Here is a 26,022-nt window from a genome sequence, read left to right as displayed (position 1 = left end):
CAACAACCCCAATTGCAGATGTTATTCTTTGCAATAAAACTTTAAAACAAATTAACATTTGTCTTCCCACTTCATAATTATGCTCTGCTTTCTGATGTTCTTTCACTGTTTGTGGTTCTACCATGAGAAAATGTGGTAAAGAAGAAGGGGTATGAATACTTTTGCAGGGCACAGTGTGGGGAGAAGCATCATAAACATGCTGTGGGGGTGGGGTGGGGGGAGTATATAACTTTGCTATTTTGTTTACACACTAATAGTCAAATGCCTTTGACAGGATGCTGTAATGTGCATAAGTGGCATTTGCTGTGCTCAGATTTCCCAACCAGACCCATCATTAGCAATCATTTGTGCCCTCCAGTGTGCCAACAGTGGCTGGGTTATTATCATTGTTGTTGTTGTTGTTACTACAGATGATGGAAATGACATTATATAACAAAAAACAGGTCAACAAAAATGCACATTTTGATTACATTTATGAAATAGGTGTTTTAGTAACAATCCCTGAAAGGATTTGGTCTTTAGGTATAGTTATTATTTTGCTAATGGTGGTGACAGCAAAGCAGTTGGAGGGAAATACATAAGAAGGGAGGCTATGAAAGGAAAAAGGTGAAAGAAAAGAGAAAAGGAAAGAGAGCGGCACTGCCCCTGCCTCATTACAGCCCTGCTCAGAGGGAAGTCTCTTACCAGACTTGGACCAAGACTCACTTGAGCGTGAGGCGAGGATCTCCATATGGGGCATAGGGAGAAATGTTTAGTACAAACTCCTTGGGCGGATAGGAGCTCCACCTCTGCTGCACTGTGCTGCTGTCATTGTTATTCCAAAAGTCTCTGTCTAGATCACTGGGGCCAAAGAGAGAGACAGGTCAGAGCAACATAACTACGGACAGACTTGGCACCAACCGAGCATTCACATCAAAGGCTGTTGGAACTTGGCTGGAGGACGAAGGTTGTTCTTACATTGACAGAAACACAGCAGGCCCAGATTTAAAGTCTGTTTCTCTACCTGAAGCTGACAAGTCACCGTAGCGGTTGGATTTAAAAAAATACATAGGGGATTATTCAGGGCATTCAGCTGCACAGACAGAATCGCAAGAAAAGACTCAAACTAATAAAACACACATCATAATAACAGAACAATCTTGAAGCAAAAGTGAAGTCTGCAATCCATCCTTGATGTTAAGAGAAATGAGAAAGAAAGCATGAGCCCAAGGAACACAAGGCAGAGATATTACACACACACACAGTCAGAGAGTGCAGTGAGCAGAATCACTAATGTCATACAAGTTGCACAGCAATGGTTAGAGACATAGCACAGGGACAGAGCAGAAAGGAGAAAGGAATTGAAAGCTGAAATGACCAACAGAGCACACCAACGCTGTTGGAGGCAGTCAGTAAAACCCCACAGAAAACATAAGAGATCCAACAAACCAAGTCAGAATGCATTTACAAGCAGAAGGCCAGTTTAGTGTTTAAAAACCATCCATACAGAAATAAAAGCACACACTGAAAGTAGCTGAGGCAAATCCAGGCTATAGAGGGGAAGAAGCAGGTTATTACGTCGAATGCAGAAGCACATACAGGAATATAAATCTGACCTATCAGCTTAATTTACAGAGAAAATAAAATGCCTTTATCTCAGTTAGATTCCTGTCAGAAATGTGAGATTAAGATTACCCAAAACAATCAGACTTCAACCATTTCGCAAGTCCTCGTCTTTTACCTTGAACCTGCAGCAACTTGGGCCGTCACAAGATTTCATCATCAACCAAGATCTTGAAATGTTGTAAAATAATGCAAATTAAATTTACAGATTAAATCACTGTCCTTTTATTTCACCATTTTTCAAAAACATGATCCTTTGGAAATTGTTGAGCAAAAAAACAATGCAGGCTCATTCTCTGATCCGTTTGCATGGTTGTTCATTGGGGGGACTCAAAGCCGAACCAAATTGAGTTCATTATCACCAGACTGTTCCACCCCAACCAGTTACCAGGCACTTACTTGATGGCTTTCTTTTCCCCTCGCCCACGTGCAGAATCTGGAGTGTCGGCTGTTTCCACTCCCGGCTTGTTCCTCTTTCCCTGGAGCCAAACGGAGAGGGGAAGGGAAGGGATGTCGGAGAAAACAAAGAAACAAAAAGGTTAGCCTGTATTTGTCCCTTGAAGCTGTGTTTTTGCAGTGCTAATTTCAAGACTAAATGCCTTTCCTATTATCTCAGAAACACTGTGCCATCACTCTGTATGGTACCCTGATTACACTAATCAAAGTCAAATCAAATCTGCTGTGAAGAGTCATTTCTGACAATGATTATTATTCACACCACCCTGAAATTTACATGGCAATTGCCTCTTTGAGGTAATCCGCTGGGTCCTGGAGAGTGGCTTTCCTAAAAGCTACTCTCCAAACCTGATTTCAAACAGCTGGAGTATGACCTGCAGTAACCATGGAAATAATGGCAATTTAAAGGGCTCAAAAAGTAGGTTCTGCTGTGCGCCTTCTTCTGGAAAAGCTCATTACTGTTAAAGGTGTCTCGCACATGTCCGGCTGTAGGTAATCGCTACTGACACTTTTATACGAGTGAAACGGGTTGCGGATCAGTCCAAAGCTGCCCTTCCACACAAAGAAAGTGAATGCAACACTGAGAGTGATGCTCTGATACACACAAGGAGGAGGGAGGATTTTCCATCCCTGCAAAACATTGGGAGAAAAATATTCTTACACACCTTAACCTTGATAGCATAGCTTGGTTAGGCTTGGATCCTACGTTGGCTAAAGGCACGATCCCAGAGGTGAGCTTGTTTGCTGGGAGTTATTCAAAGTTACAGCCTTATATCCTTTGGTTTGTCTTAAAACACCATATACATGTTCCCAGGGTCATATAACTGTCATGCAAAACATTGCTAAAGCCCTAACCACAGTTATTCCATTTCACCTTACGTCATATTATTGAACCACTACGTTTTGCATTTTCGCTACAAGGCTAATAAAAAGGAAGTTCAGGAAACACTGACGTAGTTTTGGGGGGGATTTTATGTGAAAGAAAAATTCAATAAAAATATTTTAATACAAATTGAAAAATACTTTAATACCAAAGGGAAATTAAATGTTGTTGTAGCTTATATTATTTCTTCAAGGAGCCGTTGTAGATGCTGATCGCTGTGGACAGGAAGGATTTCCTGTAGCGGTCTGTCTTACAGCAGATCTGAAGAAGCCTCTGACTGAAGACACTCTCATGAATATTATGCTAAGGGTTCTCCATAATGTTCTTTGTTTTATGAAGAATCTTTTGCACAATGATTGACTGATTGAATGATTGACAGACTTATATAAGATACGTAGCATCTTGTTGCAAACACTAAAGGACCTAAACTTCCTCAAGTACTGTGTGCTTTGTCCCTTCTTGTAGCTAGCTCCACAGTTGCATCTCCACCTCTCTTGTCTGTTGTCCAGGTGATTAGAGAATTATTTATACTTCTCCACCATGTTGGGACCCACAGCCATGGAAACAACATGGCTGTGGGGGGGGGGGGGAGGGAAGCAGCGGACTTCCCATGATGCCACTGGCTGTATAAAAGGCCCTCTTTCCAATGGTCCAATCTCTTCCACCCGGGACTCCGCTGCTGGCTGGATCGATGGTGATCGATGGCTGGAGAGACAAATGTCTCCTTGCCGGCAAAAACACATAAACTCTTCAAACTGGATCCAAGGGTGTCATACGATCATCGATCATATGCACTAAGATAAGTACAAATGAATCACTCTGTGTATCCGGTAGATTCATTCATGAAAGGGAATTAAGGTACATGCCTGGCTTGACTTTCTCTCTAAGGCCTGCAGAAGCAAACGGTGTTCCAGAGAAGTCCCAGTAGAGAAGCTGTCTCTAGAAACCGAGTGAAGCGGTTTTCCATGCTTGAGAGAAGGACAACAGGAGCCGCATCACCGTGGTTACGGTAACGTGCAGTTTGGCCGGCCGACAGAACAGCCGCCACTCCCCACAGCTAAGGAGGTTAGCTGTAGCTAACCGTTTAAAGACTGTGAACGTTTCTTCAAACTTCGCCGCCCTGGACAACATTCCTCACCACAGTTCATGAGGTTAAGTGTTTGGGCAGAATAATATAGAAGAGATTTAGATTGAAATGATCTAAACGTTTTTCATTTTATGAAGTTTGGTTTTGTTTGTGTTGAACTCAGCTATCTTGGTGCTAGCAGAATATCTGCAGCACATGTGTTTAGGTTGTGTTCTGTGTTTGTGTGTTTTTAAAGTTAAGACAAACTTTACTTGAAGGGTGATTTTAAACACAGAAGATTGATCATAACACGCCGTCCGCTCTCATGCATTTTAACCCTTTTATTGATGGTATTTTTAAAGGTGTGTGTTTGATTCTGGTGCTAAGCTAGCAGCCTCCTTTGTTAGCTTCAACTGCTAACAGCTAAGGACACGTGCTTGCTGCTAAATAATATTTACCCAGAAAGATTTAGTTTTAGCATAGTAAAGAGTTTGTTGATTGAAATATGTTTGACTTTGAGTTGACTTATTTTTGTTAATAAATTCTTGTATTTTAAGAAATTGTGTGAATTCATTCCATATATGTGCAGAGTTTATGCTGTTCAATAATGTCAGAGCTCGTCTCACACCTTTCTATTTTGTCCTAATACCGTTGCCTTACTGGGCTGGTATTCACAGGATAACCCTTAACAGACCAAAATATTATTTGATAAAATATTAATATTAAATATTAAATAATATTCTCAGATTCATAATCCCAACAACCATCACCACTTCTTTTCCCAAGGTGGAAATAGTGTTCACATTCAAGATGAGACAATTGTTTCTACACCATGCCACAAAGTTGTCCACCACCTCCCTGTACTGTGCTTCTTGTCCATCTCTGATCCACCCCACGACTACAGAATCATCCGAGTATTTCGGTCTGAGGTGTGCAGAGCGAAAAAGAATGGTGAGTGTACAGTCCCCTGTGGTGCTCCTGTGCTGCTGACTACCTGGTTAGACACACAAACCTTCAGCCTATTTGTCAGGTAGTCTTTGATCCAGAGTGTTGCAGTAGACTCAGTTATGCACTACAAGGAATGCATAATTGGGAAGTGAAATGAAAAATTATACAAGGTCTTAAAATGAAAATCTGGAAAGTGTGGTATGCATCTTTACTCTGACATCCTTGAGTAAAATCTAGTGCAACTAATTGTCTGCAGAAATCTTCTGGCAAGTCCAACAATGTGCAGCTAAATCTCAGCATTAATGCAGCTGTTCTCTGAAGGCCTCTGAGGTTTGTTAGATAACTTTTTCTATATATTTAAAAACATATTTTTTTATATTTATTATTAAATATTCTTTTCTATACATTTTTTTTAACACTTCATTTTTTCTAACCGGTATTGGAGTTTACAAAGTCAGAGTTTACCTCTTCTGGAAAAAAATGATAAGGGCCAGAGTAGCAAAAAGGATAATATCTAATACATACACACACACTAAGCCGCTCGTGTCTAGTGTATTTAGCTCTAATCTGAACTGGAAAGGCCAACAAATGAATAAACAATGATGGAGTACCCAGTTAAACAACTTCATAACCTGGGATCTGATGAGTGATACACTGAATATGTAATGAACTGCCTACTAAAACAAGAATACTTCTGTGTCCTGTCCTATGAAACACAAAAAATGAGGGTTTGAGTTACACAAAATGGCTTAAATGTGTCAGAAAGGTGTCAGATTACATATACGTTTCAAGGACAAGAGGGAAAGCTCTCTTGCATGACAATTATTTTGGAGAGTAAAACAGTCTGCTTTTCTGTGCAGCAAGAACAAACTACCAAACAAAACTCATATTTCATTCTTTTCCATGGTAAAAAGTTCAGTAAGGTGTGAGGACCCAGGAGATGAGCAGAGGTCCAATGCAAAAGAAAGAACAGCGAAAGCTGAAAATGGAAATCAAATTGAAAAACAAAAAAAAAAGGCCAGACTACAAGGAGTGAAAAACAATGATGGTGAAGAGCAGCTTGTGAAACAATGGGATGGGAGGTAGTAAGAGAGAGACAGGTGCAAATGAGAACTGAGTGAAACAGTGACTGACAGACAGTCCCAAGTGGATTGCTGTAAAAAACAAGGAAGGAATCATCCATTCTGCGGTGAGACACATTCGTGTTTCACAACACACACAGCTTCCAATAAGAAAAATAAAGAAACTCACCATTATAACATCCTTCAGGCTCATTCACAAGAATGGATAACTAAAACTCGTCTTTTTCTCCTCAAAGGGAGGAAGAAACGCAGCAGAAATACATAAAGGCTGATATGACAATGCTCAACATTTATAATAAAATAAGATGGAAAAGCAAGAAAAAAAGGAAGTCAATACCCCCCAACATAGGTTACAGAAAACCAACAGTAAACAGTAAAACCCCCCACCTGGCATTTGTTTTCAGGTTGAAGGATTCAGGGAGGTTTGGCTTTCAGTCAGCACTTCATAATACATTTAACGAGAAAACAATGAATCAAATAATGAAACAATCGTAACTGCAGCAAGTCCCCATAAGACTTTCTAACAATCAAATATATCATGACTTAAATGCTGCTAGGGCCACTTAATTAGCCAGGCTGGTCGGTTAGACCATTTAGTCACATTCAATTCTAACAACAAAGTCCCAGAATAAAGCATTTGTTTCAAACCATTAAAACATTCAGAATTAGCTAAAAAAACATATTAGTTTAATGGACAAACTGAATCTGACTCTGAATTTGGCATTTTAAAACACATGGGACAACTTTAACATGTGTTGTTCTGATAAGTTTAATATGTTTTGTCTGGATAAGCACTTTATCTTAACTTTGCAAAAAAAAAAAATGATTATAGGAGAGTTTTATTTAAAACAAGGAATAAAGCATTGTGCTTTCTAAGAAATTCCCCCAAAGAACCATATTAAATGTAACTGACAAAACTACTAGCTGAGGTATTTATCATGACAGGAAAAGAAGAAGAGACCTAGATGAAATTTATACTCACCAGTCAATTTTTTTAGGTACACCTGGTCACCTGGTTAATGAACAGGATTAACCAATCGTTTGGCAGCAACTCAAGGCATTAATGAATCTAGACGTAGTGAAGATGACTTGTTAAAGTTATAACTGAGCATCAGAACGGGGAAGAAAGGAGATTTAATTGATTTTTTACTTGACGCATTGTTGTCGGTACCAAAACGGCTGAATATTTCAGATTATCTACTGGGATTTTTATGCACAATTATATTTCAGGTTTACAAGGAAGGGTTCAAAAATAAAAAGATATCCAGTCAGCAGCAGCTGCTTATACAAAAATGCCTTGGCGATGTCAAGGGTCAGAGGAGAATGGGCAGACTCGTACTTAATGATAAAAAGCCAACAGTAGCTCAAATAACCACTGGTTACAACCAGGGTATGCAGAATACAATTTCTGAACACACTACTCAGTGCAGCTGATGTGCCATAGTTTAAATGCCACAGCCTACCAGATTATTGTTGCTGACCATGTCTACCCCTTAACGACCGCTGGAATGGACAGTGTACTCATTTCACAATGGTAACTTCCACCAAGATAATGCACTACGTCACAAACCTGTAGCCATCTCACGTTGGTTTCTGGGACATGACAACGGTATTCTGAGGTTCCTCCACACTGACCAGATCTCAATCCGGCACATCCCCTTTAAGACATGACGTGCAGCTGACAAATCTGCAGCAACTGCTTGATGTAATCATGTTAATATAGACCACAATCTCTGAGGTATGTTTTTTTTTTTTAAGGAGAAACCACTTTCAGTATGGCTTAAGGGAAGACATTATGGAACATTTTGCACAGGTCCAATCACCCCACGCAATGCACATTTTGGCAGCTCTGCCGTCCTGTCTGCAGAAGGCCTTGCAGCGCTAGCAATTAAAATAAATCTGTCTACAGACACTTTCATTCCTCCCTGTGCTTCAAAATGTTAGAAAAACTGGCATAACATTGATATATTACAGTTTTATGCTACCTTAGACAACAGTTTTGTTTGGTTGATGCTATACACATTTGTCCACATTGCACACACCTCTTTGATGGCTCTTGAAGAGACAGGCTCTCCACCACAGTTCAAAAAACAAAGTCAAAGCAACAGAATGACACAATACAGAAGGAACTTTACAGAAACATTTTTCATATCTGAGGCACTGAAGAGTATGTTTTTCCTAATAAAATAGACAGAAAGCCAGCAAAGGGTTTATTTGGAGGAAGCAGGAAGTTTAGTTTCTGTTGCAGAGCTGGAGATGAGTAAGAGAAGATGTGGTTTTGGACTACCTGCTGTGATGCTAGCGTTTTCTGAAAGAGTCCCAACATGAGTCAAGGCAGAGTTAAAAGCACGGCTCTCTATCTGTCTCGCCTGGCAGTGCACTCGCCTTCCAACACCCAGCTGTGTTTGTTTGCCATGAATTAACAGGCAACAAGAGTCGACACGCTCACTTGATATTATTACCAGCATCACACCATAATTAGAGAAGAGCTAACTATTAAAATGGTTGTCTGCTGTTAAATCATGTGATGCTTTGTATTTAGCTTCAGTTGTAATCTTTTTTTTTAAATACCTGCATTCTGTTGTTGTAATTTACACTTCCTATTCCATAAAGGCCACCAAGAACCCTTTCAAATCTACGTGACAATTCTTCTTTAAAGGCCTTTAATTAGTGATCATCTCACTGATACAATTCCAATCTTTCCATCTCAAACATCCAGTTACAGCAGGCGGAATAATAAAAGGAGACCCTGAATGTGGTCTGGTTCAGTCTTAACCCCACCCACAACTATGTCATGGATCAAACAGTAACAAGGTACACAGGAGCAGGTGGGGGGTTTCTGAATGTCAAGCGGCCACTGCTGCTCAAACAGATGTTAGAGCTGCACAGCTTCTGATATCTGAAAATCTCTCCCACCACAGACAGCATGGGCCCCTGCTGACACCTATCAGCCCCACCACACAGGAGCTCAATAATCACATTATAAGAGATTATTGTATTAGTATTAGTTGTTTTCTTGCTGTTGTCTCCACTGTGATTGAATCAGGCAGGAAACAGCACACATTGAGTACCTGTTCAAAATTCATGACACCTATGAATATTTAAGCAACAAAAAAACAAAGTATTCATTGTGTAGCCCTTCAAAGGGCAGCTTTTTTAGGCAAAAATGAGGTTTCAGGAAGATTTTATGTGAAGAGCATTGAGATGAAACTCATTGCTCCAGTTTGCCAAAGCTAAAATACCATAAGCAACACTCGCCCAAAAACATCTTGTCTATTCACCTATGAATCATACCAACAACTGGCATGGGCCCACTCGCAAATGACACGTGAGGCTTCAGGCAAACCGCTTGTTCTTCTCAAAGCTGACGTTGTCTAAGAGTACACTTGGAAATATCCAAAATGAATGCTTTGGACATGAGCTGAGAAAAATTCAGGGTATAGCAAACAGGATACAGCAGCATTTTTATATTAAAGGGTTTTAGCTTAAAGTGAGCCTGTTTATGTGAAGTGTGGGGTGCATTTGTAATTACTTTGATGCCACTAAATAAAATCAGTGCAAATAATTGCCTTCAGAACTCACCTAATTAGTCTATTAGTCTTACTATAATCTCAGTTTGAATTTAGCTGTTCTGTGAAGGCCTCAGAGGTTTGCTTGAGTTTGTTTGAGTTTGTTAGAGAATATTCATCATCTTTAACCGTCTAAACAATAGGCGAGAGGCAAAGTTAGACCCTGAACAGGTGGCAAGTCCAACACAAGGAGACAGAGAGACACACAAGACACACAACCATGCACACACACTCAGAGCTAATGGCAATTTTAAAGTCATAATTCATTAATTGATTAATTAACAGTAGGTGAGACCCCACTTGTGCATGGGGAGAACATGCACGCCCCATCCAGAAAGACCCCACGCCATATTTCTAACAAAGAACCTTCTTGCTGCGAAGTAGCAGTGCTAACCACTGTTCTACCATGCAGAACCTTTTTAGAGAACATTATTAAACAAACAGCATCAGGAAGACCGAGGAGCACAGCAGGTCAGAGATACGGTTCTGAAGAGGTTTGAAGCAAATGTGACTAACCAGGACAAGGATAGTATGGCCATTGGCCAATCATCTAAACTGACAGGCCAGACAAGGACAAGGAGAAGCATTACTCAGAGAAACAGCCAAGTGGCCCATGGTTACTCTGAAGGAGATGCCGAGATCCACAGCTAAGGTGGGACAATCTGTTGGCAGGACAACTACTACTTGTGCACTCCACAAATCCAGCCTTTATGACAAGAAGAAAGGCACTTCTGAAAGAAAGCCTAAATAGTCACGCTTGCAGTTTGCCACAAGCTCTGAAGGTGACAGATCAAATGTGGAGCAAGGTGCTCTGCTCAGACGAGACCAGATTTCCACTTTTTTTAGCCTACGTGCAAAACGCAATGTGTGCAACAAAAATAACACTACATCACTCTGATCACATCATCCCCACAGTGAAATATAGTGGTGGCAGCATCATGGTATGCAGATGCATTTCTTAAATGGGGGCAGGGAATCTGGTAAGAGTTGACAGAGGCATGAAAAAATACACAAAAAAGAGGGATGGATGTTGACCTTTCAGTAGGACATCAACCCTGAACACATAGCCAGAGCTTCAATGAATGGATCAATATAGTCACGTGTCAAAATCAAGACTTAAAAAGGTAAGGAGGTATGAATACTTTTGCGTTTTCAGGATGATGAAACGTGAAAAAAAAAATGTTTTTAACAAGATTAATGTTATTTGTGCTTCCTCAAAGAACAGCATGTCATCAATAACACATTTCCCACCAGAGAAATGAACGCGATTCATCTCAGTCACACTTAATTATTTTGTACATTGAACAGCTGCACTCAAAGTGGTTTCACACCAGTGGGATGCTGACATTGTTTCCCCAACGTAAGTGGTCCGAAGACTACAAAGCACTTTAATTGATGTCTTAATTCCTCCTACCTAGTCCACTCCACACACAAACACACAGAGAGACGTTAACTAGGTTCACTGATATTAAAACAAAACGGTTGCTTTAAATGCCGTCTCCTGAGAGAGTGGAGAAAATATTTCTGTGTGGTGGACGATGGCCATCGCAGAAAGATTGTCACTTAATCTCAACCTGCGGCTGCAGCGGGACTGTTTCATGGCATCGTCAGAGGATAAAAACAAGATTCATCTGCAGCGGTGCTCAGAGGAAGACCTTAGAGACTTCCCAGGTGCTAGCAGCAGAACTACCTCCATCCTCAGCAGGAAACTAGGAGGAATTCACTGCTCCATTTATTTTAAGGTGGAATATCAAATATAATGTGATGTTGAAACAACACAGTACTTGTGCTGAACCTCTGTCCCATTTTAGCAAGGATCATTTGGTGCCTATATGTTGTAATGATATCAGCAGGTAACTCAGGCACAGTCACCTTGCTGGTGATTGTAGCACTGCAAATGACCATATACATAGGGGCCTGGTGTGTGTGAAACCTGTTGTACTGTCAAATTCTGTTATTTAAGTGACTTGGCACAGCAACATTGAGCTGGAAACTTAAACTTAAAACAGGTGTTCTTTGGTTGTACCAGAGTGAAATAAGAAATAAATTAACTTTATAAGCATTAAAATGTGAAAAGAATCCTTTAACATGTAGTGGCATTCAGGGTTATAGGTCTGTCTGTATGATGAATGTTGGTCCTGTTTAATCAATTACATTTCATACCACATAATTCCAATGACACGCCCTCTGTCAAAGGTCAGTGCTTTGTCTGTGCTGTGTCCCTCCTCAGAGACACAATTTAACACAACTGATCTTCCTTTCTGTTTAAGCACATTAAATAGCACATTTAAATACAAAAAGATGTGCTGCCGGTTGTTTGAAAGAGGTACAGTATGTCCATCTGGTTTAAAGCCCTTTAGGTGGGATGCCAGAGGAAGTCCCAGAGTTACCAGAGCTTTCTCTGGCTGTTTGAAACCTAAAACCGCCCCTCCCCCACCTTCTCTTGTGCACTGGCGGTCAGCTGGCAAAATAAGTTTGCTAGACCTTGCCTTTGCTTACAAGAAATTAAAACTCAGGAATAATACTCAGTGTCACAGAAGCACAGATCAGGCTTTACCTGCCTCAAAGGACTTAGAAAAGAGGGTTAGTAGCTAAGAGGTTAGTTTATGAAAGCATGACCCTAACTTTTATATATGTTGATGCATGGTCAAGGCTTTTAGCTTTTACTAATTTAGTAAATGTTTGTGTACCCTGATTTCATACTAACATGTTGCCATTTCAACCATGCTTCCATATCATACCCATAAACAAACTACATTGTACCAATTGTTGTGATTATGAATATGAATGTATTATTTAATATTAATACTTTATAGTATGCTGCACAATTGCACTGGGCTTCACGGTGGTACACGAACTGTTGAAAGTTGAGCTTTCTTGAGGGGGGCGGGCTGTGAAGGGTCTCAATAGCATTTAAAGAGACCGCACCAAAACGAGCTGCTTTCAGACCCAGCTCAGAACAAGGAGTAAAATAGGAGCCTGTGGAGCTACAATAACGAGGAGTTCAGACCAAAGCATTGCAGTTCCACTTTATATAGACTACAACTGAATGATTTAAGGGTGAAAACGAAGGATTTAAAAGCATGATATGACCCCTTTAACACAAGGTTATTACATTCACGTATGAAAAGACCAAAACTGCTTTAGTAGGACGTGGCCAAAGGGGCAAAATTAGGAATACTCTTTAATCTAATAATATCAAATTCCTTGATTAGCTTATGGACACATCCACACTTTCAAGGTTTCACATTCTTTATGCTGACTTTCCACACTTACCACATCAAATAAGCAGAGCTCTAAGTCAATTTTACCTTTGTTTTATGAAGGCATGTTGTCAGGGTTTAAATATGGAACTTGGAAAAGCCAAAGTGAGGATGGATGGATGGATGGATGGATGGTTTTGGAATGGTTTATAAAAGAACTATAGCAATACAAATATTCTTTTTATTCATTTTCTTTTTCCACAGTTATTAAGACAATGAAAACACCCTTCAATCAAACTCCCTATTTTACGTGACTTTTTCAAACTGCAAAGTAAATATGCACTTTAAGTCTCTGACTTTAAAAGGATTGATGTCATATGTTTTGCTTCAGGATTTAAAGGCACTAAACATGAACCTACTCCTAGTGGTAAGGTGCATCACGCCCTGGAGTGATAACATGAACCCTTCTTTTACTTTAAATTACTTACATGCTACTGCTCAAAAGTAATGCAGTAGGAAAATAAATCCTTTCAACTGTCAATAACCACTACATTGTCACACTTTTAAGAACATTTTGCGTTGCAAATATCTGATGTGACATGAAGACCCCATTTGAAATTAAAACCAGTACTTGATGCTTTTTAGAAATAAGCCTGTTCTTTCGGAGCCCTCTGTCAAATGCACTTAAACAGAAGGCATGAATCCAGTCGGTGGAAAGCTTACTTTGCAGCCACCGGATTAATCTGCTCAAGTGTAAATAAATGTGAATTAGGCAGATAAAATTAAGCTCTCACAGCTGCACAAATAGAAAAATATCACACATTTCAGAATACTGACAGTCTCATAGTATAATAATTACCAGTTATAGGAGATATTATTACTCAAAATGAGAGCTTTCATTTTTTATACATTAATTTCAGCGTATCCTTCTATATTTCAATAATTATGATTCTGACGGCAGGGCTATGGAACAGAGTACATGTGCTGGTAGCTTTAACGATTTAACCTTTTGTTTGTAAACGTCAGAGGCAGACACTCTGTCATGTCAAGTTTTATATTGCATTGTGGATGTTTGAAGTGAACAGATGTGATGTAAAATATGGACCATACTACATTTTTGAACCTTTAACGTGACATATATTTTGTACTATTAAGATGAAAAAAACTATTTCATACATAGGAATAAAAAATAAAAACAAAAAGGTAAAAAGCTCATTTTCAGCATTTTCATAAGTTCACTCCTACTGTCAATTATGATGAATCTGATTAACCTGAAATAAGGTTCAACTGCCCTAGTAAGATTTTTATGACTTTTTCACTTTTTGCATCCTTTGGCTTAAGTTATAGTTTGCAAAGTAACAGAAGAATTTCATAGTACAAAGGTCAGCTAAAGGAGAGAAAATGTTCCACAGCATTATATCTACACAGTGAAGGTATTTATCAATAATTGGGGGAATATGGGATAACGGGGACATTACGAAAACCCAACATTTCTCCAGAATTATTCAAGGACATGGTGAAAACGGGTTAGAAAAACAGAAGGTGATGAGGGAAATTCTAACAAGTAGCATATTCTTTGTGTTCTGCATATGACTAAAATCTCCTCTTTTTGCGGTATGATGCAGACAACAGGCTGAAAAGTAGGGTTGCAAGACAAAAGCCTTTTCTTTCGAGGAAAACATTCAGGCCTTGCTAAAATCTCCCAAAATCAAGTGAGGGAATGTGTTATGGTCTGATGAAACCAAACTTAATGTTTTGGACCATTTGATAGAAAAACAACTCTGAACATCACCAAAAAAAAAAACAGCATGCCCAGAGTGAACATGGTGGTGGCAGTATAATCTTCAAACAGAACTGTGGTTTTGTCATGGTTGATGACATAATGATAGGTTCTAAACACCAGTCAGTTTTGACCAAAAACCTCCAGGTATCTGAAAGAAAGACGAAGATTGATTTTATTTCAGCATCACTGTAAACCCAAGCATCAAACCAGAACTTCAGAAGAATGACTCCGTGAGAGGGAAATTAAAGTTTTGGAATTTTCTAGCTAAATAAATCCCACAGAAAATGTGTGGACTCACATGAAGAAGGCCGAAGAGATGTCCACAAAATGTGATGTTTGGAAAACTTTTGTAGAGTGGGCACATGTTACCAAATCAATGTTAATGTCAGTCAGTCAGTCAGTCATTTTCTACCGCTTATTCCATAGCTGGTGCCTATCTCCAGCAGAATATGGGCGAGAGGCGGGGTACACCCTGGACAGGTCGCCAGTCCATCGCAGGGCAACACACAAACAACCAATGTTAATGTCATTAATGTTATTTATGTAGCACATTTAAAAACAACACAGCTGACAAAAACACTTCACAATTTCAACTAACAAACAATAAAGTGAAAAACAAAATAAACAAAATTACAGACTCCTACTAAGGACTGTATGCTGCAATTAGATCAAAAGGTGCTTTAACGAGGTATTAGTTAAAGGGTGTGCACACTTATGCCACCATGTTGTTAAACCTTATTTTTTCTTCTATCAAATTCACTTGTTCTGTTGATTTATTATGGCCTCACTGTTTTACATCCTCAAAACCAGTCATTTTAACGGGGGTGGGTACACTTTTAAGAGCCACTGCATTGGTATAAATTTTCTCTGCTTCTTCCAAAGGTTCAGAAATCCTTTCAGTATGTTTGTACTGCAAGTTGCAATGTAATCAATGTAGATGTAAAGCTTTTGCCTGCATGTGCGTGTAAACTCACCAGCTTCCGTTGACACCAACCACAGACGCCACAAAGAGCCACCAGCCAAACTGCACAAACTGTCATTGCGAGGGAGACCAGGAACACACTGAGGGACACTGAGCCTAGACACACAACAACACACAGACAGTAAGAGAGAGAGAGAAAACAAAGATCAGTGATGTTTCTCTTTTGGTGGGGGGGCAAACATGAAGAAATTCTTCTATGTGCGTAAAATAAAAACATGGGTTGATTACATGCCACTATAAATGCTGTCAAACAGAAAGCATCCAAAAAAAAAAGCCGTGCCGTCTCCCAGGCACAAATAATTGAATCACCAAGCTAGGCTGTCATGTTTTTTATTTTTTTACATTCCACCGTTAGAAGCTGAGAAATACAACCTCTGTACAGGAGCATTAAATACCTTTTCGATAAGGACCTGAGCCGGGCATCAGTCAGCCATGGACACGTCACTGTCATGGTGTCGCAGCTTGTTAACTGACAGGCTGAGAATGAAAGGGTGGGGGGGTGTATGGGAGGCTTGGGTGACAATGCAAAAGAGCTAATGATTAATGGGCATCAGAGGATGCCCAGGGAGCATGGTGGCTCTAGAAGACTCATAAAAAAACACCACCCATTGCTTCTCCTAGCTTGTGGACCCTTTTAGATTGCATATTTTAATATCTTCACTTTGGACGACAGAGATGCTGAGCCTAAATCATGGGGGTCTGATGCTAATATTTTGAAATTTTTGATTTTCCTTTACTAAAAGTTTCTGAATATACAGAGACAAATATATGCCAGAGTACACGTCCATCCTGCTCAATGACAAAAACGGGACAAACAGCTCAGCCTTGCTATAACAACTGCGTTTGTCCTCTTCCCCTAACAGCTATCGCTTCCCTTTCTTTGCTTGTCACAACCGGCCTTTTCATCATATTTCTCCATCCTATCTTTGCGTTTATTCTCCTCCTCACCAAGACTCGTGGGAGCAGATTAGCTCATAAAGGAGCAAAAGTGGCAGTGAAGTTGTTTCATGTGGAAAAACTGCAGATTTCTTTTCAGCCTCAGCCACTGTTTCAGAACCAGCGTGAGTCCACTTCAGAAATCATGACCCCTGCACAGAACGGCACAGACCGTATATGGAAAAAAAGAGACAGAATTAATGAGAAGCATACAGCTATTAGGTTTTTAGTTCCAGGCATACGTCCATAAGAGCAAAAAGAGATTTAGTTTGCACAATTAACAACTAATAGAATGAAATACGATATACAACTCTTTGCTGGATGAACTCTTAGTTTTCTGTAAAATATGGACACAGCTTAAAATTATAAATAGACACAGGTGGTACTAAAATATCCCTCTTACAACCTGGCGTTGTTGTGATTTAAAGAAGGCATGGGTCAGTTGCTGGGATCAGTTATGGTTATGGTTTCAAAACTTTCTGTCATACCGCTCCTTTAAATTTCCCAAACACAGAGACCTTGATTTTCTCTGGATGTGCTACCCCTCCCCCACCTGCTGCTGTGGCCTAACTGTAAACTGACTGAGGGAAGGTTCCTACACTTTTCCCCAATTACAAGAAGGACAAATTCAACTGTTTCGAAAACATTTTTGCTCTTGAAGGAGAGATAATATCAAGCTATCAGTGGCCAACTGCAAGCTGGCTACCTGAGCAGACAGTCTGACTAATTAACTAACCTCAGCTTGTTATACTTGTTATAGCTTGATCCTAACAGGAAATTGCTATTAGCACTTGCAAATTGCTTCTAAATTTAGTGGTTGTTTCTTCTATATTTTCTGTAAGTGTAGAGTGTTTTGCTAAAGTATACATATCCCTTGTATAAAAGAAAAAATATAAATATATAAAGAGGCAACTTAACATCAACAACAAACCAAAAAACTTCAACGTGTGAGTGCCGATACAGTAACTTGCAGTGCTATATATACCCCCTGAACTTTCTCATAATTTACTTTGTTACAGCCACTATGTTCAACTATTTTATTTGAGCTGTATGTGACTATGAAAAGGAAGTAAAACTATACATGGTTTTCCTTTTATTTTACTAAGAAAACTGTGAAAGGTGTGCCTGCTTCTCACATCTAGAGAGCAAAGGTTTTGCAAATTATTATCTGCAAAATAGCGCAAGCTCATTCAGATTGGATATAGAACATCAGACAACATATTGGTGTGCTCAAGGTGATATGGAGTGTTAGTTTTCCAACAAACATTGCATTTAAAATAATAATAATAATATTGGCATTGGGCTGCACGGTGCTCCAGTTGGTAGCACTGTTGCTTTGCAGCAAGAAGGTCTTGGGTTCAACTCCCAGCCAGGGGTCTTTCTGCATAGAGTTTGCATGTTCTCCCTGTGTATGTGCGGGTTCTCTCTGGGTACTCTGGCTTCCTCCCACAGTTCAAAAACAAGACAGCTTGTTTAACTGGTCTTTCTCAGTTGCCCTTTGGAGTGAATGGGTGTGTGCGTGGATGTTTGTCTTTGTTTTGCCCAGCGATGGACGGGCGACCTATCCAGGGTGTACCCCGCCTCTTGCTCGTAGATCACTGGAAATAGGCACAAGCTCCCCTGCGACCCTGTATAGAAGAAATGGGTATAGAAAATGGATGGATGGAGGTTGGTTTTATGTGACCTGAGCTCTCTCTTTCACATGTTTGCTGATTCCCCAACAGCTGAGGTTCTCAGTCTTGGTCCTCAGGACCCACTGTCCTGCATCTTTAGGTGTTTCCCTGGTGCTAGACACCCGACTTGAATGAATGGATCATTAGCAGGCTTCTAGAGCACTTGATAGCATGGTGAGGAGGTAATGTAATCGTTCGAATCAGGTGAGACACATCTAAAACATGAATGACAGTGGTTCCTGATGACCTGGGTTGAAAAACACTACCCTGCAAGGCTTGTGGCAAACTGCAAACTGCAGATCTTTTGTATTGTTTTCATTATATTTACTCTATGTTACCAAAATAATCTCCTACACTGATAAGCAGGTATAGACAATGGATGGATGAATAGATTATTGATTTTATGTCTTGCAGTTATATTAAATCTGTGTTTATGTTGATTGTGAGCTAATTCTCTTCTCTATTGTTGCCTGCTTCTATATTTAGCTAAAAATGTAATTCTTGCTCTCTGACTCTTTTGGGCTTCCTGCATCCCTTACATCATCATCTCCATCAGTATATGGAGTCTTCCTTTGCCTGTTTTCAAATCCATGAGCAGTGTTGGCAATCTTCCTCAGTGGATTTTGTCTTTGTGTTTCTCTTGTTACTGGATTTAGTATTTAGGACTCCCTGATTTGAGTTTTTGTATAGTGAAATAAAGCTTTTATCCAAATCTTAGTCTGTAAGCTTGTATTTTGGGTTCTTCCAACACTCTTCACTAACAATCCAGTGCTTTAATCCAATATTTTTGTGATGACACCATCATATTTGCTTATATTCTTTTGGTCTGTTTTACATCTCCAGAAAATGATTACAACTGAATTAGATGCATTTGGGAATATGTGATAACACAGACTGTTATGCCCTGTCCCCTCAATGCCAGATGGGGATTCGATATGACTTAATGAAGCCCTATTTTTATTTCAGGAAAAACAACTCTCAGTTTCCATCCACCGATTAAAGCCCAGATAAATGTTTTTAAGATGTTGACTGTTTCTTGGTAAGCCATACCATCAGACTGGTCATCCACCTGGAGACTTTTATTCTTTGAACGGGCTTTTCTAACCGATTGCCTAACCACAAATCCATGAGGAGAAGTGTGGCTTCCACTTTGGATGTTGAATTGTGATCCAGGCCTTTGGTGGATCTGTAGCAGGCTCCAAGAGGGTCCCAAGAGGGATTTTGTGGGAGTATGGGGTGCCAGGGATGCTTTTAAGGGCTATTCAGTCCTTGAATCCGCAAAACAAGAGCAGTGTCCGCATGCGGAGCACAAAGTCAAACAGTGCCAGTTGGACTCCACCAGGGTTGCTCCTTGACCTGACACCTCAACAGTGGGGAGCAGTTTGTCTGGTTTGGGAACATCAAAGCCCCCTCTCGCAGACAATGTTGTTTTGCTGGCATCTTTAAGCAATAAATTTAAATGGTTTCATAGATGAATTTGAACCAGCCAGAATTAGAGTGGGACAGAAAGGAGACTCCAGGGCACACTCAGAACTTTCAGGAAAGACTATACAGTGAAGAAAATAAATATTTAAACACCCTGCGACTTTGCAAGTTCTCCCATCTTAGGTGCATGCCCACTGTGAGAGACATAATCTAAAAAAGAATCCGGAAATCACAATGTGTAATTTTTTAATAATTTATTTGTGTGTTACTGCTGCAAATAAGTATTTGAACACCTGCCAATCAGGCCAAAAACCTGTTAGTCCGCCTCTAAAACGTCCACCTCCACTCCACTTATTATTCTAAATTAGAAGCACCTGTTTGAGGTCATTAGCTGCATAAAGACACCTGTCCACCCCACACAATCAGTAAGACTCTAACTACTAACATGGATAAGACCGAAGAGCTGTCCAAAGACACCAAAGACAAAATTATAGAGCTCCACAAGGCTGGAAAGGGCTATGGAGCAATTGCCAAGCAGTTTGGTGAAAAAAGATCAACTGTTGGAGCAATTATTAGAAAATGGAAGAAGCTAAACATGACTGTCAATCTCCCTCGGACTGGGGCTCCATGCAAGATCTCACCTCGTGGCGTATCAATGATCCTAAGAAAGGTGAGGAATCAGCCCAGAACTACACGGGAGGAGCTGGTCAATGACCTGAAGAGAGCTGGCACCACTGTTTCCAAGGTTACTGTGGGTAATACACTAAGACGTCATAGTTTAAAGTTTCCCCTGCTTAAATCAGCACACATCCAGGCCCGTCTTCAGTTTGCCCATGACCATTTGGATGATCCAGATGAGTCATGAGAGAAAGTTCTGTGGTCAGATGAGACCAAAGTAGAACTTTTTGGTCTTAATTCCACTCGCCATGTTTGGAGGACGAAGAATGATGAGTACCATCCCAAAAACACCATCCCTACTGTGAAGCATGGGGGTGGAACCATCATGCTTTGGGGGTGTTTTTCTGCACATGACACAGGACGACTGCACTGTATTAAGGAGAGGATGACCGGGGCCATGTATTGCCAGATTTTGGGGAACAACCTCTTTCCCTCAGTTAGAGCATTGAAGATGGGTCGTGGCTGGGTCTTCCAACATGACAATGACCCGAAGCACACAGCCAGGATAACCAAGGAGTGGCTCCATAAGAAGCATATCAAGGTTCTAGAGTGGCCTACCCAGTCTCCAGACCTAAACCCTATAGAAGATCTTTGGAGGGAGCTCAAACTCCATGTTTCTCAGCGACAGCCCAGAAACCTGGCTGATCTGGAGAAGATCTGTGTGGAGGAATGGGCCGAAATTCCTGCTGCTGTTTGTGCAATCCTGGTGACAGGAAAACCTTTGACCTCTGTAATTGCGAACAAAGGCTACTGTACCAAATATTAACATTGATTTTTAAAGGTGTTCAAATACTTATTTGCAGAAGTGAACTTACTCATGCAAATATATCAAGAAATTTCAAAAATTACCACTAAACTCTACTTTCGTTCATCTCATGACTACAGACGGGGATGACCCAGCCAAGAGAAACTATTTGGTCCGACTCCCCTGACCTTTATCTGATTGTAAAGATACAACCAGCATAACAGTCATTATAAGCGTCTCGCCCATTATTTATCTGTCTTTATCTTTGCTCAGACGGGCCACAGATGACAACTTCTAAGTATGCTCTGTAAAGCTCTGCCTTCTCCTGAATGATGACTATCTCTATTCACAGATGTTAAAAAATAGCCTCTGTGGCCTGCTTGTGTATTCTAAAAAGAGGTCAATAAAGTCGAGTCCATTAGAAAGTATGGCATTAGTAAGAGTAGCAATGAATCTTAAACAAGGAGAGCTGGACTGTTCCAAAGCTCTGGGCATCTGGGAGCAGCAGTCAGTGCTGAGTGGCTCAGTGATGAATGTTTGGATGTGTCAGGATCCATGGAAGCCAGCAACTCATGTAGGGCCATCAGGCCCTGTGTTTTCCCAGAAGATCAGAAAGTGGAGAGGTGGCAGGTGGGTAGGGGAGGGTTTATAAGCTGTATCACTCATATGGCTTTCAACTAAATAGGTGTATTTAAAGTAATAGACAGCTCTAGTCTGTTTCCTATTTCATGCATCCCTTTTCTTACTGCGAGCTGTAGTATGCAGCCTGGGCTAAAGGAATAAAAGGAAGGAAACACACTTTGTGGAGGTATTAGGGAGATATTCAAATTTTCTATGCTTTTACAAAAAAAAAAAACTGCATCATTAGAGTAAGAAAGGCCTGCAAAACCTCCAGTTATCAGAGCGCACAGGAAATAAATTTATCCCTACCGCTGTACACAACTCTTAGCTTGAAATATTTCAGCTGGTGCAGGATTGGCAGGGTGAAAGGTTAAAATGGTTATTTACATTCTGAATATGTAAACAGAGAAGCAATATTCTCACATACACATATCTCAAGCCAGCGCTGTATAAAAAAAATCATACCAAAGTGAAGGTGCTGAATCTCATCTGAAATGGCACCACTCAGTAAAAAATGACAAGTGAGACAAACAAGTCATTGAAGCCTTTGATCAAGAGCCTTTAGAAGTCAGGGGACTTTTGAACTTGAAATTGGCTCGTTTGTTTTAGATTTCAGTGGCTATCCCTTTTATATGTACATAAAAGAGGAAATAAAAGACACGGTGTACCAGGGTAAGTGCTTCCAATGATGCTGCAAATAAGCTTGTAATAAACCCTTTTCGCTGAAGGGGACAACAAAGACCAAAATCACACAAGAGGTTAATGTGTGGACATTCAACAAGAATGTCTACACTTATAATTTAAGCCGATCTTCCGCTTAATGTATTAGATTCTGACAGTTATGAGATTGTCACAGTCACCTTGAGTAAAAATACTATAGCTTTATGATGTTTACGCAAACATTTAAAATCTGAAAAGGCAAAACAATTATATAAAATATTGATGAACTTTTTTTCCTTTTCATTAAACACACCTAAAGTAAGAGCTCACACTATTTTTGGTTTACTAATACATCGATTAACCATACTTACTTTGATATTTTAAAATTTGGTAAAGCTGCTGTCACAATTTTTCTTTTCATGTTATGTATGCTGACAAAATGAAAAACGTGTTATGCTGCATCAAAATTGGGATCCGGTGTGTGAATTCACAGTGTTCTGCCTCGTAATGACTGGGTAACTTACTTTCACTGTGATATGACCATCATGTTGCGTTTATTTATCTATAAACAGATTTAAGGATCAACTGGTGGTGAAAGTTTCAATTCTCTATCGGTGCCACCAAGTGATCAAATATTTATTAGCCAAATTGATAAGAATGCAGTACATACCGTCGGCTACACTTTCAGTTTCAAGAATCTGACAAGGTGAGTTCATCTCCAGTGTCTGCATAGCACTGCATGAATTTAAATTATAATATTGGTTCATTGATGTGATATTTGAGTAGCGGTTGCAGCACTCGTACTTGACATATTCAACAAATCCATGTCAACCTAGCTTATGTTGTGATCAAATTATGTATGCTATGGTGTCAAATATGTAAAAAGGTGATGCTAGAGTGGAATTACCTAAGGAATTTTTATATTTTATATTTTCCTGCACCACTGAAATGCAAGGCAGTTACCCAATAGTGTCATAGGGATATAAAATCAAAGATCAATGACATATGCTTTGAAGTATAAACCAGGATAATTTACAGCCCCAAACAAAAATGTGAATTCAGTGAAAATTATAATCAGCAAGTTAGAGCTCAAAGAGAAACAGAAATCGTTATTAGCCAAAAAAAAAAGACAGATCAGTACATTATTGACTATTAATTTCGAATTTATCTTTCTTGTAAGATAAGCTAAAGTGCTGTACCCTTCTTTCGCCAGCTGACCGCCAGTGCGCAGCAACAGGTTGGGGAATGGCATGGTTGTGTTAAACTAGGCTCCACAGAAGCCACTTTTTTGTCAAGTCATAAAAATTATTTTCCACCACAGAAACCATGAAAATGTTAAGCAGTTTCAAAACTATATTAGCATATAATTAACTAAACTATATTAGCAATAATAGGCCCGTGCCTACTTACAACATTAAGCATTGTTGCGACTGCGCAAACGTGATCTGGTGCACATGGAGTAAGCTCAGGCACAATGACATGCAGGTACCAGTCCTCAGGGGAAGAAACAGGGTTGCTAATTGGACAGGCGGATCTGGAGCAGTGTCCAGTCATCAAAACTGCCACAGCATATCTGTATGATCTAAGTGAGTTGAAGGGGACTGTGCCTCAGGAGATCTGGGTACAAAACTCGTAGTCTATAAGCGCCACTTCAAAGAGCCTGCCTCTTGTATTCGAGCCTGGGTTCTGCACGTTTTGTAGCCACTGATCTGCAGGGTGACTCAGATGCCATTCCACAGTTTCTTCTGCCTCTGGAGCAGAAACAGGATGTTTCAGCAAAAGTTTGTTTACTTGCAGATATAGTATGTTGCTAAGTAACGCAAATAAGTTCTGACTACCTTCTGGTTCTGTTCTTAAATTGTATAGTTTCTTCTTTTTACATTTGAGTCTGAGGGTTACCACATAGGTGACTGCAATCAGTAGATTTTAATTATGTGTGCTTTAATAAGTTAATCTGCACCATTTTAGCTAGAAGAACCTGAAATTAAATTAAAAGAAATATTTCTTTTAGGTTAAGGTATAAAATATATTTGAAAAAATATTAAAATATATAAAATAAGGCATAAATATTTGTCAAACTGATGTAGTGACATTTAACTCACTGAACTGTGAGCTGGTTGCTAAGATCACTGTTACCGTCTCAAAAAACTACTGCTCTGACATCCCTTTTTTTTTTTTGGCAGCACTAGAGGCCTTTATTTTTTCATTTTTCCAACAGTAGGTAGACAGGAAGAGGGCAAAGAGAGGGTGAGACTTTCAGCAAAGGTCGCCAGGTCCGGGACTTGAACATAGGACAGCCGCACCTTGACATCCCTTTTACATTATAGCTGTGACGTTGCCATACCAGCATAGTTCAGCGGACATTTGCTTTCTTTCAGACTGCCATTTTTGCTCGGATTACAAATAGACTGACTGGTCTCCCCTTCAGGCAGGCAAAAGGGCAAACCACTTGATGACTGGTTATCAGCATTTGAGAAACAAACATGGCATCTACTGAACTGTTGTGTATTATTCACATCTGAATGCATCTGTTGTTGAAAATCGCACCTACATTAGTTTTTTTGAATAGGTTTGGATTGAAAGGCATTGAGAATGGCACCCACACTTTTCAGGTATGTTTGTAGGGTGGCACTTTTTGATTTTTAAAAAACAGAGCAGTTACAGATGTAGTCCATCCTTAAAGCATCACATGCAAAATCAGAGCATGCAAACAAGCAGAAAACAGGAGTATATGGCATGCAGGAGGGATAGGTATACACATTTATTGGTACCGCTGGTAAAGATGTGTGAAAAGACCTAAGAGGAAGCCTTTTGCTGCAATAGCATGTTCTCACATTGATAAAAAACGCTGCAGTTCTTAACTGTGAGGTTTTTTTAAAATCCTCCATCAATGTTAGCACAACAAACTTGAGTCCTTATCCAGCCATTTTTGAATTATTACTCTGACTATATCGAGCTGTAAAGAATAATTCCTCCCTTTCCAGATTTCCTGTGTTTTGCTCTGATATTCGCACAAAAGTAACCTAAATAAATACAAAAAGCTTTTTTTCTTTCTTTTACCTAAAGAAAAAAGCTAATCAAACCAGTCAGACTCTGAATGCAAAGATATCCCACCTCCAAACACTGAACTCCACACTCTCCTGGTAAATCTTAATATTAACTGTGCTTGACCACATTTCTTTCTATTTAAGAAAGATCTTACATAGAACCTGTCACATGTAAACATGTCAACATGAAAAAGACTAAACAATCTCAAAAAGCAAGACATCATGCCTTGATCTAAAGAAATTTAAGAACATATGAAAAAAAAAGTCATGGAAATCTCTGGGACTGCAACAAGCCACAGTGAGAGCCCTTAGTCAAAAACGGAGAAAACATGGAACAGTGGTGAACCTTTCCAGGAGTGGCCAGGCCTACCAATATTACTCCAAAGGGGCACTGAAGACTCAACCAGGTGGTCACAAAAGAACCCAGAACATCTAAAGCTTTATAGGCCTGACTAGGACATTGTTCTTGATTCAACAATAAGAAAGAGAGCGGGCAAAAACAACATCTTTTGGTAAGCCCAGAACTACGGCTTACCAAAAGAACATAAAGACCCGTCTCACCTTTGACAAAAAATATTTTGGTGAGGCCGGAAACGTTTTGGGAAATTATCTGTTGTCTGATGTGACAAATGCAAAACTTTCTGGAAGGTGTATTACCTGTAA

At 39.8% G+C, this 26,022-nt stretch overlaps 1 protein-coding gene across 1 annotated transcript in view; it reads right to left on the bottom strand.

The window, feature by feature from the left end:
• The window catches only part of syt7a (synaptotagmin VIIa), a 138,530-nt gene that overhangs the window by 62,195 nt on the left and 50,313 nt on the right, over window positions 1-26,022 (bottom strand). Inside the window, exons 2-4 of the mRNA XM_047390584.1 lie at window positions 15,567-15,670; window positions 2,002-2,081; window positions 706-840 (exon numbers count right to left, since the gene is read on the bottom strand). Coding sequence (XP_047246540.1) covers window positions 706-840; window positions 2,002-2,081; window positions 15,567-15,670 — 319 coding nt within the window. The remainder of the gene's footprint in view (window positions 1-705; window positions 841-2,001; window positions 2,082-15,566; window positions 15,671-26,022) is intronic.

Source organism: Girardinichthys multiradiatus, chromosome 2 (genome assembly GCF_021462225.1).
Source record: "Girardinichthys multiradiatus isolate DD_20200921_A chromosome 2, DD_fGirMul_XY1, whole genome shotgun sequence".
NCBI lineage: Eukaryota > Metazoa > Chordata > Actinopteri > Cyprinodontiformes > Goodeidae > Girardinichthys > Girardinichthys multiradiatus.
This window is presented reverse-complemented; position numbering and strand designations above follow the sequence as displayed.